Source organism: Pagrus pagrus (assembly GCF_965226575.1).
Source record: "Pagrus pagrus genome assembly, chromosome: 7".
NCBI classification, from domain to species: Eukaryota; Metazoa; Chordata; class Actinopteri; order Spariformes; family Sparidae; genus Pagrus; species Pagrus pagrus.
In genome coordinates, this window is record NC_140191.1 from 16,149,473 (window position 1) to 16,164,389 (window position 14,917).

The 14,917-nt window shown below is 38.5% G+C and overlaps 3 protein-coding genes across 5 annotated transcripts; all 3 read right to left on the bottom strand.

Moving 5' to 3' along the window:
• Nucleotides 1-244: 244 nt before the first annotated feature.
• LOC311259721 (uridine phosphorylase 1-like) lies at nucleotides 245-3,054 on the bottom strand. The gene is made up of 7 exons (XM_084357010.1): nucleotides 2,985-3,054; nucleotides 2,556-2,667; nucleotides 2,298-2,456; nucleotides 2,045-2,159; nucleotides 1,087-1,296; nucleotides 856-1,002; nucleotides 245-768 (listed from the first exon to the last, which is right to left on the bottom strand). The coding sequence occupies exons 2-7, from the start codon at nucleotides 2,631-2,633 to the stop codon at nucleotides 617-619; spliced, it is 861 nt and encodes a 286-aa protein (XP_084213136.1). The 5' UTR covers nucleotides 2,634-2,667; nucleotides 2,985-3,054; the 3' UTR covers nucleotides 245-616.
• A 2,721-nt stretch (nucleotides 3,055-5,775) lies between these two features.
• On the bottom strand, nucleotides 5,776-10,275 carry LOC311259494 (uridine phosphorylase 1-like). The gene is made up of 8 exons (XM_084356697.1): nucleotides 9,800-10,275; nucleotides 9,561-9,632; nucleotides 8,135-8,246; nucleotides 7,877-8,035; nucleotides 7,623-7,737; nucleotides 6,812-7,021; nucleotides 6,582-6,728; nucleotides 5,776-6,493 (listed from the first exon to the last, which is right to left on the bottom strand). Exons 2-8 carry the CDS (start codon nucleotides 9,599-9,601, stop codon nucleotides 6,342-6,344), a joined length of 936 nt encoding a protein of 311 aa, XP_084212823.1. The 5' UTR covers nucleotides 9,602-9,632; nucleotides 9,800-10,275; the 3' UTR covers nucleotides 5,776-6,341.
• A 752-nt stretch (nucleotides 10,276-11,027) lies between these two features.
• gra (granulito) lies at nucleotides 11,028-14,292 on the bottom strand. Of its 3 annotated transcripts, none has more exons than XM_084356700.1 (7): nucleotides 14,184-14,292; nucleotides 13,120-13,202; nucleotides 12,942-13,000; nucleotides 12,079-12,136; nucleotides 11,888-11,994; nucleotides 11,734-11,776; nucleotides 11,028-11,530 (listed from the first exon to the last, which is right to left on the bottom strand). In XM_084356700.1, coding segments are annotated over exons 2-7 (351 nt in total). In that variant the 5' UTR covers nucleotide 13,202; nucleotides 14,184-14,292; the 3' UTR covers nucleotides 11,028-11,528. The 3 variants fall into 3 exon arrangements, with proteins under 3 accessions (XP_084212826.1, XP_084212825.1, XP_084212824.1); XM_084356699.1 differs by lacking the exon at nucleotides 14,184-14,292 and adding an exon at nucleotides 14,050-14,126; XM_084356698.1 differs by lacking the exon at nucleotides 14,184-14,292 and adding an exon at nucleotides 13,751-13,905.
• Nucleotides 14,293-14,917: the final 625 nt, after the last annotated feature.

Sequence of the window (14,917 nt, forward strand, 5' to 3'; positions counted from 1 at the left end):
GCCTTGGCCCATTAATCTAAAGAGCAAACTTTACTCTTATTTTTAATGAGTAGTCAGCAGTGGTCAGGATGTCGGTCTGGCCTCACACTGCCACAATCCTCTTGCTTCACACATATGCTACTTGCCCTAAAAAACTGGTATGTTGTGAACTTGTGTAACTCTAATGAGTCAGAACACAACATAAATAAAACAACTTCAGACTGCACGAGGCTTTATTACTGATATGTCAACCAGTGAGATTTGTGAGTGACATTTGTTGCAGATTTTAGGTTCTTAATGAATCATTTCAGAAGCCAAATCCTAAAAGAGACACAACATACATTCTGAACAAACAAAAAAAAACCCCACCTTAAATAACACATATTTGATTGCAAGAGACTGTTGCATAATGTTTATCACTCAGTTAAACAGTATTTAAAGGAATGGCTTCATTTAAACAGGTAGTCGGTAAGATTAAGATCTCTTTTTCAAGAGAGACATGAGAACAAGAAAAACATTCACAGAAACAACAGAACAAGGAAAAAATTAAAAACAATAAGAACAAAAAAACAGCAGATAATGAGGCTCGGAGATCTTTCATGTACACTGACATATTAGCACGAACTGTTTGTAGCGCTTAGCTGCGTCCTGCTCTGGCCCTCAGCTGCTTCTTAATGTAGGAGCCGACCAGTATCTGAGGACGTTGTTGGTAATTTTGAAGGACTTCATGAGAGCTGCTCAGCTGATCCCCCTTCAGCCGATCCAGTAATGTCACACAAACCACGGCCGCTTTACACAACAAGAAATGAATGTTACAATCTCAACATCTGTGTTTTGAGACAGAGAAAAATGTGTCAGCTGTGATCAGCATCTTACCTCGCAGACCACTCAGCTTGCACATGGCAGCAAGAACAGCTGACTCCATTTCAATATTGCAGACTCCTGCGTCATTGGCTTTATTGAGGTAGTCCTGTTTATCCTTCTCAGTGTAGGAGCAGAAAGCACCATCCAGCCGGCCTTGTCCTGAGAGACAGGAAAATAGCAAAAGATGCATATTACAACTGAATGTGCAATATGACTAATGCATCAATCCATTAGAACTCAAACCTTCATAGAAATCCAGTGTGCACATGGTGTTGCCTATCACTGTCTCAAACTGGTTCAGCTCTTTGCTGCACTGCAACAGCTCCTCAGCCAGGCTTTGGTCCAGATCGGTATTATGCACCACAGTCTTCCCCAGGATCACCTGCTCAAACTTGGGCAGGAAGGTGGCATCCACAGACTGCTTGGTGATAACAACGGTGCCAGGCTCAAGCCCTGAAAAACAAAAGTGGCAAATGAGAGAAACAATCGTGAGAAAATGAACAGAAGTGTCTACAAGCTATAAAAACGTTCTTTGATCATGAAGCCAAATTTGCTCTGCAATTCTGTGCAGGAACTATACTGCAGACTGGAGTCTCTGTGGACAGTGACAAACCGGCAGATCTGCGTTATATTCACTCGTCTCCTCTTTGAAATGTCTGTATCCTCATTCTGCTGTATTATTCTAAACTATGAGGCCTTTTATTCCTGGCATAATCTGTATGCGTCTGGTTATTTTGGTCAAATAAATTAATCACCTGGACAAACAAACACAATATTCTTTTACACAAAGATAGAAATTAGTTGTATAACGTATGCCGAATTTACAAGAAGGCCCAAATAATTGAGAATTTGCCATAGACATCATTTCACAAAGTTAATATAGTTTCTTGCAACTCAACAGCTATCAAAATTGAGCAATTTCATAAAGGAGTCTGGTGAATTTCTCTCCATTTCCTTTCTGTTGATGATTGAAGTTGATGTGACTGCTTTGACGTTGGTGCTTGCCATCTGCTGTTGTGAAAAAGGTTCTCAAATTGTTGTAAATTGTTATTTCTGTGTGTCAAAGAGAAAACAGGCCGTTCTTGTAGAGGCAGTAATCAACTCTCTTCAAGAAATGCCTGTTTTCTCTTTGACACTTGCCTGAGGAAAATCTTGTAGACCAAAACGATACGAAACGTTGGAATGAGGTGTTGTATCTTACCTATTCCACCTGATGTCCCAATGCGTATAATTGTAACATCTGTGCACCGAGCATGATGGAGGAGCTTTATCAGCTCATGCAACATTATGGCAATAGATGGGACGCCCATCCCGTGCTGCAAAATAAAGCACAGACTTGTCAAACGCGACCCTAAGGACCCTAAGCACACAGATTATAATGATTAATACTATTTGTTAGTTAGCACTTGTGTACAAATTCAACAATATTGTGATATAACTTTGTTCCTACATACACTGACGGAGAGTACAGGGCCAGTTTTATACATAGCAAAGCGATCCGTTCCAGCACAGATATTTGGGTACTCTGATTTGGGGTCCTCCATATTGAGCTCAGCAGCGATGTACTCATTGAATGATTTCATTCTCCTCGGACTGCCCCCGACACACACAAACTGGAGGAAAACACGAACATATCAACAGAAATAGCTGCTGAATAAAGACGATTATGGAGGTAATTTTTGTACACAAATGATTATCATAAAAGTCGTTACCTTGACATCACCAAACATATTTGGCAGGTCGTGGGTTCTGGTTCCTAAACTGAAGTGGTAGAGGATGTCATCTTTCATCGCATCCAGGTGTGGGTTGTTCACACAAACAGTGCTTGAGGGAGAGGGAAACAGATTTTAAAGAGTCAGGCGGTCATGATGAAGTTAATGTAGATGTGAGTTTGTTGTTCTGCTCTGTACATGCGACATCTATTGCATGTCTGTTCGTCCTGGGAGAGAGATCCCTCCTCTGTGTCTCTTCCTGAGGTTTCTTCCATCTTTCGTGATTTACACTTTTCTCCCTGTCTGGCTTCGGCTCTTGTACTATGTCATATGGTCCAATGATCTGATTGGTTGAAGTTAGCCTAGGATAGATGGTAATAGACAGATGGCTCATCCAATCACCTGCTAAGTATTTTTTAAAGTGCCTACCCTTTTCCAAAGAGTTTCCAAGGACAACGTCTCGGGTGGTTCTGTGTAACAGTCGTGTAGCCAGAAATAATAATTTAGGTGGGCTTGAACCAAAGCAAGATCTCATTAAAACATTATTTAGAGTATTTGCCTACTGTGAGTTTTATACATTACATAGATAGCAGGGTGTGTTTGCTGTTGCTTGGCAACATGTGAAGAAATAAGGAGGCGGAGGTGAGCTGCAACTTTATTTCTTCATTTACTGCTGCAATAACTTGCCTAATAAGATTAGAGCAGAACCGTTGAACAAACCTTGAGGTGCGGCAACTGCAATGGTCTGCTCACTTAACATCTGCAGCACTGGACATGCAGCTACATTACATCAGATTTTCTAAGTATTTAGGCTAAGCCCATGAGCCATCTGCAGCATGCCAGCACATGATAAAGACAAACAGACTGACAGTGTGCCACTCCCATTAACAAATCAGTCTTCATATATCTAGGTGTGAGATTAACACTTGTTCAGCTTGATTTATAAACTATATATCATTCACATTCACAGTCAGTCAGCCAGGAACACAATAGGACTCACAAGCAGGTCCCATCAAAAAGCACAACTGAAACAAAAAGCCCATTAGTATGACTAACAGCAAACTATAAATGAGTAATGTGAGCTTCATAAGTGATCTACGCTCTTAAGAGAGAGCTTTGTATTTTTTAAATGTTTAATTAAATATCTAGCTTGGCACTCATGGATCTAACAGGGGAAATCTGTCACTGACCACCAATTAAACTGTGTAAAGGAGGCAGGTGAGCCAAAGACACCGCGCCCTCATTTCAAGTGACGTGAAATCTTTATGTCGGTTTTTCCAAATTAACTTCAATGTAAGGAATAATAAGAAATAATATTAAGCTTGTTTTTTTTTATTTGCAGCTGCAGTAACTCATATTTCTTGTGAGTATGCTGGGTGTACCAGCTTTACATGAAGACAGGCACAGGCTACACTGAAACATCCAAACAATCTGGCAGGTCAGGTTGAACTGGATATGGTATAATAAGTAGTTTATTACTCTACTATATTCTAACATAATATATTACCTTAAAATGAAGGTAACTAGCAATATGTAATATATTGTATTTTGAAAGTAACTTTAACTATTCTTTCTTCACATTCTGTTGGTATTTTTGGATCATTTTTGAATGTTTTATACTAAAACTCTTACATATAGCACCTTTAAAGTCTCCAGAACAAAATGTTGACAGAACATTGTGAGTGAAAACCAGTGACACTGAAAATAATTTAAAAAAGACAAGAGGTGAAGAAAAATATCTTGATGGAAAAAAAAATGAGAATGCAAAATGATAACAATAATAATAATAATAATAATAATAATAATAATAATAATAACAATAATTTCCAAAATATGTAATGTCGGTGTTTTTCAGTGGCAATATAATTGTTTCAATGCTCAATGTTTCCTTTTTTAGTTTAGGTTTCATTGTCGATGGCACGGATATGCTGACACACCCTGCTCATCCCAACCTCACACTGACAGCACCTACAGTCAACCGCGATAAACGTGACGTGTACGTGTGTAACTAACGGACATTTTTCTACAAAAAGCCTGTTAACAAAAACGTCCTGACATTAACTTCTCACCTGCATGATGCGCTTTGCGTGGCGTCCTTTGGATCCATCTTCCTGTTCACAAATGTGTCATGAGTCAGTGTCGGAGGACAAACCGGACCTGTAACAACCCCTTAAGATTATAATTACAAACTTGCTTCACGTTTCTTTGTCTTTGTGTTGAGTAATGAGCCTCATCCTGTCACAGGCACTCTTTCCTGGTGGAAAACAGGTAAACAGCCTACATTTTATGCTAGTGAGTTTAGCTAATTCGTTTTGCAAAGGTTTCCTGCAATAGCCAAGCAAAACTTCTTTATTCTCTCATATCAATTGCAAGGTCATTTAATGGATTGCAATTTGATAATACTATCTTATTGAATTATTGTCCATCTTATTATCATGTCCCCCTCATCATCATCATCATCACTGACTACACCAGTGGACGACAGGTCACTGAGAGATGGGAGCAGGACTGGTGTGCAAAACAGATAGAAAAGCCTCTAAATAACAAGAAAACACATTATTTTCCCTTCCTGATTGTCAAAAGCCAACTCACCCAGACTGGAGCAAATACAGTCCAACTTGGTCTGCTCAGGCCAACAATGCAGGTGTCCTCCTGCCTCTTTTTTTTTTCTTAATTTCACTTTTATTTTACCAGGAAGTCCCATTTAGGTCAAGCTCTCCTTTACAAGAGAGGCCTGGCCAAAGTCACAACATAATAAAATGCAACATATAAAACATTATATACCATCATCCTTCATAAAACACCCACTTATAATTAACACAGCAGCTAAAGGAGCTTGTCAGGTAAATGTAAATGTAGGTCATCTTTAGCATTTGAACAGAACAAAAAAATCAGTCTTTTAACTTGTGTTCACAACTGAAGCCTCTGACAAAATGGTTCACATCCAACACGATGCAGATATACGGTGGCCCTGAGGGTCCAAACACAACATTTCACAAAACAACTAACCTGACTGGTCAACCAGCTAAACGTTAGCTGCTTGATCTAAAGACCAAACACTCGTTTTTTGAATGAGCGGTCAGCAGTGGTCAGGATGTCTTGACTCTTCAGAGCTGCAAATAACAATAGCTCACACTGCAACAAACCTTGTGTTGCTTCTTGCACCAAAAAATAACTTGAGCAACTCTAATGAGTCAAAATGTATCATACAACAAACATCTTCAGATTTCATGAGGCTTTATTAGTGATAGTGATTTTGTTGCAGGTTTTAGGTCCAACATACATTCTGTATAAAAATACTCCAGGTGATACATATTATATCTCAACAATGAAGGACACACATTCATCAATAACAGTGCCAATTTTTGGTTTTCGTGAAACAAGGAACATTTCAGTGACAGTTGAGTTGATTTTCTTACAGCACCTTTGTAAGTAACCAAAAGTTATGAAAAGGTTCAAGTTTTATAGATAAGGAACTTAACATGATGTATACAACAGTGGCAGCCTTAAGTAAGACATATTTGATGGCTGTAGGCTGCTACACAACATATAAGACTCAAGAGGAAGCATAAGAGAAATAGTGCATGCCGGTTTAATGTGACGGTGAAATAAATAGAAGGCAGTGCATGATTTAAAAAATTCAGTGATTATTCTGGACATAATGTATGGCTACTGTAGAGCAAAATGAATGTATACAAAAAAATGTTTAAAGCTGAGTTATTGCATTGCAACACATTGTCATTGTTTTATACGATTCCCAGATTTTCAGCGTAATAACTGCTGCACTTAGCTGCGTCCTGCTCTGGCCCTCAGCTGCTTCTTAATGTAGGAGCCGACCAGTATCTGAGGACGTTGTTGGTAATTTTGAAGGACTTCATGAGAGCTGCTCAGCTGATCCCCCTTCAGCCGATCCAGTAATGTCACACAGACCACGGCCGCTTTACACAACAAGAAATTAATGTTACAATCTCAACATCTGTGTTTTGTGATGTCAAACATTTTGTGAGTATTGTGGTATTTTCTTACCTCGCAGACCACTCAGCTTGCACATGGCAGCAAAAACTGATGACTCCATTTCAATATTGCAGACTCCTGCGTCATTGGCTTTATTGAGGTAGTCCTGTTTATCCTTCTCAGTGTAGGAGCAGAAAGCACCATCCAAACGGGCCTGCCCTGAAGACAGAAAGATGGCAAAAGATGCATATTACAACTGAATGTGCAATATGATTAATGCATCAATCCATTAGAACACAAACCTTCATAGAAATCCAGTGTGCACATGGTGTTGCCTATCACTGTCTCAAACTGGTTCAGCTCTTTGCTGCACTGCAACAGCTCCTCAGCCAGGCTTAGGTCCAGATCGGTATTACGCACCACTGTCTTCCCCAGGATCACCTGCTCAAACTTGGGCAAGAAGGTGGCATCCACAGACTGCTTGGTGATAACAATGGTGCCAGGCTCAAGCCCTGAAAAACAAAAGTGGCAAATGAGAGAAACAATCGTCCGGAAGTGGAGAAAGCTTTGATTTAAAAGGCGTTTTTTATATGTGAAATGACAGAAAAAAATAAAAACACCCAAAGAAGTTCTTTAACCTTCTATTTCAAATTATTGCAAGTAACATATATTTTAAGTTCATTTTGTAATTCAGTGGTTCAATCTACTACAATGTAGTCCTAGTTTTCATATATGTAAACTGTATATTCAAAGATATGCAACAACACCCATCGATTTATACCACATTTAGAATAACAAGAGTTGGTATAAGAAATAATCTCAATAACTCATTTCAATATATTAAAAACTCTTATTTGGAAAACTGGAAAAATCATTATCGCATAGCTACTATACACAAAAAGCCATATTAAATGACACTGCTAAAAAATCTATGGAGTTTGGGCTCCCTCTTGTGGTGACATTAAGGAAAGGCATCTTTGAGGACACCGAGTACTCACTTAATTTGAACACACAGCAAGTCTCTGTCCAGTCACATAATTTCCTCTTACATCATCTCACAACAGATGAATAATTACATGTGTTATCAGCCAAAATACTAGTCAAACAACTTACCTATTCCACCTGATGTCCCAATGCGTATAATTGTAACATCTGTGCAACGTGCATGATGGAGGAGCTTTATCAGCTCATGCAACATTATGGCAATAGAGGGGATGCCCATCCCATGCTGCAAGATGAAGCACAGACATGTTAAAACACAACTTTCACTTCTGTCTGGTTTGGAGGAAGATAAGCACACAAATGAGTAGGTTAGCATTTGTTTACAAAACACAAAAATATTGTGATAGAACTTTGTTCCTACATACACTGACAGAGAGTACAGGGCCAATTTTGTACATAGCATAGCGATCCGTTCCAGCACAGATATTTGGATACTCTGCTTTGGGGTCCTCCATACGGAGCTCAGCAGCGATGTACTCGATGAATGATTTCATTCTCCAGGGACTGCCCCCGACACACACAAACTGGAAGAAAACACACACAGAATTAGAGCATTAACTCCTAAATGAAGATAATTGAAGTGTTGATTTCTTTCAACATGTGAATGTTATAAAAATCTTTACTTTGACATCACCAAACATAGCTGGCAGGTCGTGGGTTCTGGTTCCTAAACTGAAGTGGTAGAGGATGTCATCTTTCATCGCATCCAGGTGTGGGTTGTTCACACAAACAGGGCTTGAGGAGAGAGGGAAACAGACATTAAGCCCACATTTCCATTTTGTTCCACTCATTAAGTGGAAAACAGATCTGAGAGGTGGGCAGATTTGTTGTTTAGCGTACCCACACTGATATAAATGGAGTGGTCAATCAACACGTCACTAAAGCAATTTCAACAAAAAAATGAACATTATAGCTTTCACAAAGGTAGGATTTATATCAGGAATGTTGTACGAGACTGAGCTTTAAGCAAGGGATAATGCACGACAATATGTCCATTATCAGGAATTAACACACCATGAAGACCAGGCCACGGTCCATTCCAGCAATTTATATTTTATGCCTTTTACAATCAAAATGCAACATTTTCACGCAATAACTTTAACTGGTAACACCTGCGGGTTTGACTAATAGCTTGAACAATCATTACAATCCTATAAGGTCCTTATGCAATGGAAACACTGTTAACTAGCCCAGTAAATAGGAAAAACCTTAGATAGGACTTAGCAACAGGAGACAAACTCATCTGCTAAACTCATAGAGCCTTTTGGCAAGGCACCCTGCAACCATTCAGAATCGTTTTTTCACCCAGACCTGGTAAAACTAGGTGTACCTAACAAGCTGGCACCTGAGTAGAGATGTATATACTACACATTTATCAGAAAATGAAGATGTATTAAGTCAGATAATGTGGGGTTTCAATGTGTGATTTAGATTAAATGGCCCTTTAAAGAGAGGCAGTATCTGCTTGGATGCTTATTAGTTAAGTTCGTATTGAGTAGAAACTTTTAAGGCTACATGCACACTAATGGCTCACTAAGTCAATCCATTATACAGAGCCAACATTTTCTGTATGCTTTGTAGCTAACCAGATAGTGTTACTGAGAGTGAATTTCCCCACTGAGGGATCAATAAAGTTTTTTCTTATCTCATGTAGTATAGTAAGCCTCTCCTCTCCAAGCCACAAGTGACAAAAATGAAACTGAAACCCAGTGACACGGGAAAACAAAGCTGCTTGCATACAAATATGTCACTGGAAAAAAAACAGGAATACAAAATTAAGTGAAACAAAATGTGTCATCTTTTTCATTTTTTAAGGTGAACTTTTTTTTAGTCTGCTTGTTTCAATGCCAATCCAACTTTAACAATACAAGTGCCATGTTTCCTTTTTCAAGTTCAGGTTTGGTTTTATGCCAAATGTTATTTGCCATATCCTGCCCCACCCATCAGTTTCCTCATTACTAACGTTACAAATGCCTTAAACAAAGACACGCGTTTTTAAAAGAAATAATACAAATACATTAGGTTGGACACTGAACACGAACTTCTCACCTGCTGCATGACGCGGTTCGCTTGTCGTCCTTTGGGTCCATCTTCCTGAAGTCAACCAACCTCTACCAGCACCTGAAGGTTACAATTACACACTGGGCTGTACTCTGAACCTAACATGTGGTGTGGTCAGTTTTCAAATTGAGAGCACCCCCAGCATAGATTCCCATCATACATCGTAGCACACAACACTCAGTGGCTAACCGCGGGGAGACAAACACAGATAATTAATTCATATTTACCTTCAAGATGAGATAATAAAGCCGAAAAAGCGACCAGAGAAGCACCGGACAGATTGTACCTCTGGAAAGTACTGTTTGACCGCCGTTTCCTCCGTTTCTGACTAATTAATTTCGCTCTCTGAACATCTGACGTCGAAACCGTCACGTAAGGGTCCAGCCCACAGAGACGTGCCGTCCAGCACGTAACAAGCGTCGTCACCATGGGCACAACAGGCGCAATGACGGTGTTGGCCCGTTGCTGCGGTACGTTAGCGAGTCCGCCATATTGGATGTGGCAGGTCTTGCCCTGTAAACACATTGACAAGTAGACGTAAAACGGTGGGTTTTCTGAATGAAATGAAGATGGAGAGATGACAAACAGCCAAAGAGGAGAAGGTCAGGAGAACAAAAAATGAAAAAGAAGGACTACGATAAGGCAAGGGCAAAGACCCTCACAGATGATCGGATCAGATATTCAGGATTATTCTGATAATCAGATTTAGAGTTGTTTTTTAAGACTAATAAAATAAATTACTTTAAACACTTAACTTTGGCTCTGATGTAGCAATCAACCGAAAAGGTCACTAGTAACTAAGTAAGTTATAGTAAGTGTAGAGGAGTAAAAGTACAAAATTCTCCTCCAAAATGTAGTGTAGTGAAAGTATGACGTAGCAGGAAATGGAAATACTCAGGTAAAGTACCTCAAAGTTCTACTATTAAGTACAGTACTGAAGTAAATGTCTTTAGTTATAGTCCACCCACTGGAAATATGTGAGGAAACAATGGTCCATTTATACATCCAACAGACATGTAGCAACATTATGACTCATTTGAATTCAAGTCATTATCCAGTCCAATATTCACAAGTTCTGTTTGGTCTCCAACAACACCCGAGGAGAAATTCGGCTCTTCAGCCGCCGAGTGCTCCACTATGTTCAGCAGTTACTTGAACTCTTTGGTCTGCTGTTTGCTTCTGGGTGGGTAGCATTCAGTGGGTTTATCGGAGGTGTTTTCAATAAAAATAGCTGATAGCTGATGCCGGAAATGAGGATGATAAGAGCAGAGTTGTGGCCCACAAAACCAAAGACAATTAGCTGAAATACTCCAAAGCGCTGAGGGGTACTGCACAGTTGGGTGACCTTTCTCTGTATGTTTATCACTGCAAGCGATATATCTAATATAACAAGATTCATTGTTGCAGCTTTAAGTTTTCATGACACTCCAGAAAGAAAATGTTCACACACCAAACTGTTGAGCCAGACTGTCCTTTATAAGAGAAGTTAACATGTTTAGTAACACACGTTGAATCACAATTCTTATGCAACCCCAGGTGATACAGAAGATGACAAACATCACTTCAGGTAGGGTTTATTTTTCATGACTCTAGTATGGTGTGAGATGATGCTTTTTTTTTTTCTCCATCTGTTTCTTTAAACGAAACATTGTCACCACAGCTCAAAAGCAGCCATTAATATTTTTAGAACATTGTTACAAAATATAAATATATTTCACTACAACCAAAACCATACACAGCAGAAAATGTAAGAAAAACACACTACTCAAGCAAATAAAGTGTTTTTTTAGTATTAGGAATTTGTGCAACTTCACGTCAAACTCTTATCAAAATAATGTTATAAGTTCAATTCACCAAGAAAAGCAATAAGATAAGAAAAAAAAAAGACAACACAAGCACTCTTTGGGTAGCCAACACCTGTGCAAATCTCTTAAGGTGAGTGAAGCCTTTCTGCCATCCTAAAAACAGAAAACATTAATTAATATACCATGCTGAATGCAACGAAGTTGGAGGGTTAGAATTAGTAAGAACAACAAGTAGTGAGTCAGGGTTAATATACATAAAAGCTGTAGTTCATTGTATTAATTTGCACTCATTCAAATCATAATCTCAACCATCTAATTTGCAAGACTATCAAAAAGGTGCGATAGAGTCAGCTCACATTTCATCTTTTCCTCATTCCACTTTAGGTCTCCAACATCTCTCTGTTATAGACGGAATAAAAACATTATTCAATCAAGAGGAGCAGAGCTATCATTATGTTGACCATGTAGTGAGGATACCACAATAAAATAGAATACCAACACACGACTTACTGCTTCAGTTAAGACTATGGGGTGCTCGGGCAAGAATTCCGGCTTCTTCCTGGCCTCGGGACAGTTTGCCAGAGCAATTAAAACATCTCTTGTGTAAGATATTCTGCCTACAACATAAAAACATACATACTAAAATAAAGATTATATATTTATATAGTCATTAATTTATATGGTCATTAAAAATGTCTTACCTTCTTTCTGTTTGTGCATGTTGACAATCTTGTAGAACTGCTCTATCCCAACATTTGTCTATCAAGCACAAAATTAGGAAATTGTTGTCTGAATCGGCTGCTTAACAAATGCAATGTTATTTTCAGTTTATTTGAAGTCATTGTAATGGATACAACGGGTGAATCAGTGACACTAAAACACTGATGAGCTGAACCGGCCAATAAATACTTTGCAAAATAAATATTTGGCAACAACTCAATATAATTGTTTACATAATTTATCAATCAAAAATGCCAAACATTTTATGGTTTCAAGTTCTCTAATGTGATAATTTAGTGCTTTTCTGTTTTGTATTGTTGGAAACTGGATATATCTGGGTTTTGCACTGTTGTTCAGGCAAAACAAGTTGCAATATGTAAGTGGAAATTATGACATGCAGTTGTCTTTTTTGTTGTTGTTGTTTCATGTTACAGATTAATTGAAAATAAGCAACAGAATAATCCATAAAACGGGTGCCCAAACTTTTCCTCTGGAGGGCCACAGCTTAAACTTAATGGTGGGCTGTGGGCCAGAAGTGAGCACCTACTGTATTGTATAGTGTTGTATTATTAAGATGCAAATTGGTACCAGGATCCAAAGTTCCCACGATTGAAGTGTCACACTGCATGCTGTGTTCATATTATGAAATATCATTAATAATTAGGGATCCTACATGTTTTTACCTCACAAAACATTAAACAGCATTAACATCAGATTTTTATTTTATTTTTGCTTAAAAACATCTGGCGAGACAAACTGAACCTTATGTCGTGCCATAAGTTCAGCCTCTGTTCAGACTTGATCTATAATGTAACCCTGTACTATCTTCCAAGGGATTTCTTACCTCTTGATGCTCTTCCTCCATCAGTGCCTGTGCACATGTGGCAGCATTTACGTTGGGCTCTAAATGAAGTGATACAATTCTCATAAGAGCATGACATGAAATATGAACATGGTACATTTCAAACCAACACCTTTGACCCCTTCCCATAAATTAAACCAATATGGTACAGACTGCTTACCAATAACAACATGGAGGCAGCGGCGCAGGGGTCTGGCTGGCTCCAGATGTTTCTGGAGGACTCTTCTCCTTGATACCTCCATTCTGGTGTCAGTGAGGTTTAGACATGTTTTAAACCCTACTATACAAGGCTTCCCCATCAAATTTATACTCAGTAGTGTTCTACTAGTGTAACTTTTTGATACTTTTTTTTGTAATTTGCTTCATAAAGGGAGGTTTGCAGACTGTTAGGGGTCCTGTAGTGGGTCAAAGCCACATGCTGCATATCAGCAATAAATCTCTAAAATGTATATGGGTTACTGTGTAGATGCTTTCAACTGATATAGTAGACAGATGTGTGATATAAAATAGTACTCAAAGTATTTATTAACTAGATCATTAGTATCATATATAGTTCAATCGTCAATCACGTTTAGTCTCTCAAAGAGGAAATAGTATATACTAGAAAAAACATTTAGCAGCCACTAGCCAGGTTGAGTGTAGCCTGCCAGCTAACGTGAACAATTCAACTCAGACGATTTAAATTGGCCGTATTAGCTTAAGTAGATTAACTGTAAGCTTATTTAACAAACATTAATGATCTGTCAACACTAACGTTAGCTGCAGAAAACTGTTTATAGCTCTATCTGTACCTCAGCTGGGCGTTAAAGAAGCAGCTTTGGGAAACAGGTGGAAAATTGTTGCCCACTAGACAGTGTTTCATGGCAGACATCTGTGTGGACTGCATGATAACGGCGAGCGGCTACCATTAGCGGCTGTTTAACGTTTACGAATCACCGCATCTCTAACGGCCGGAACCGTGTAACACATTTAAACATCAACACGAAGAAATACGACTGTAATTATTATTATTATTAACCCAAAAACTGTCAACCTTAAATAGTGTCAAAAGCAACTTTACAATGATGCAAAAGTTTGAACTCATACGCACCCCTCCATCTAGATATTACCATGATTCAAGCTAGTAACATTAGCATGACAACAGCTAATTCGTCGGGGAAAGTAACGAACTCTCGATGTAATTTAGTTGTATTATTTATAAATAGGTCATGTTTAATTATTCACCTGCACTTTTACAAAATCCCCTCAGCGTGGTTTTCTGCCTGCTCGCTCCGCCGGTGACATGCTAGTCAAAGCAAAACACTTACTTCCGTCGAAGAACTTTCAAAATAAAACATTTTTTAATTACCTTATTAGCGAGTATGAGATGCCATAACCATGTCAGCAAATAAGCACACAGGGCACTCCTGGCTCAAATATGATATTTACTTTTTTATTTAATACACTACGTGTATTGTTGTATAATAATGAATTAATATATACGTTCATTTATATAGAAGACAGACAATTTTAGAGGGTCCTGAGGTCCCTGCTGTTGAATGAGTTTTGCACCTTGTGTCAGTCCAACAACCAAGATTTCTCAAACTGCTTAAACTGAACCTTTAACAATGCAGTATAGTGGAGAATTTTTCAGCATCCTCGTGTTAAATTGACTTGATTTCTTTTTTCACTCTCTGCTAAACACCTTAATAAAAATAATTTATATTCAGATATCATTGCAGCTTCCGCTTTCAAACTTTGTCTCACTGATGGTTAAAGCACTACAGCTGTTGCTGTCTTACAACAAATACACATTATTATCCCTCATAGTGGTGACTCTCTATTTCTAGTGATTAATTTTACAGGTCTTCCTTGTGGGCTGCTGGATTTTACAAATATCAAATACTGTATATCCCAATTTAATATTCAATGATGACAAAAAAAAAACACTCATTGATCTCAGCTAGTTAAGTTACCAG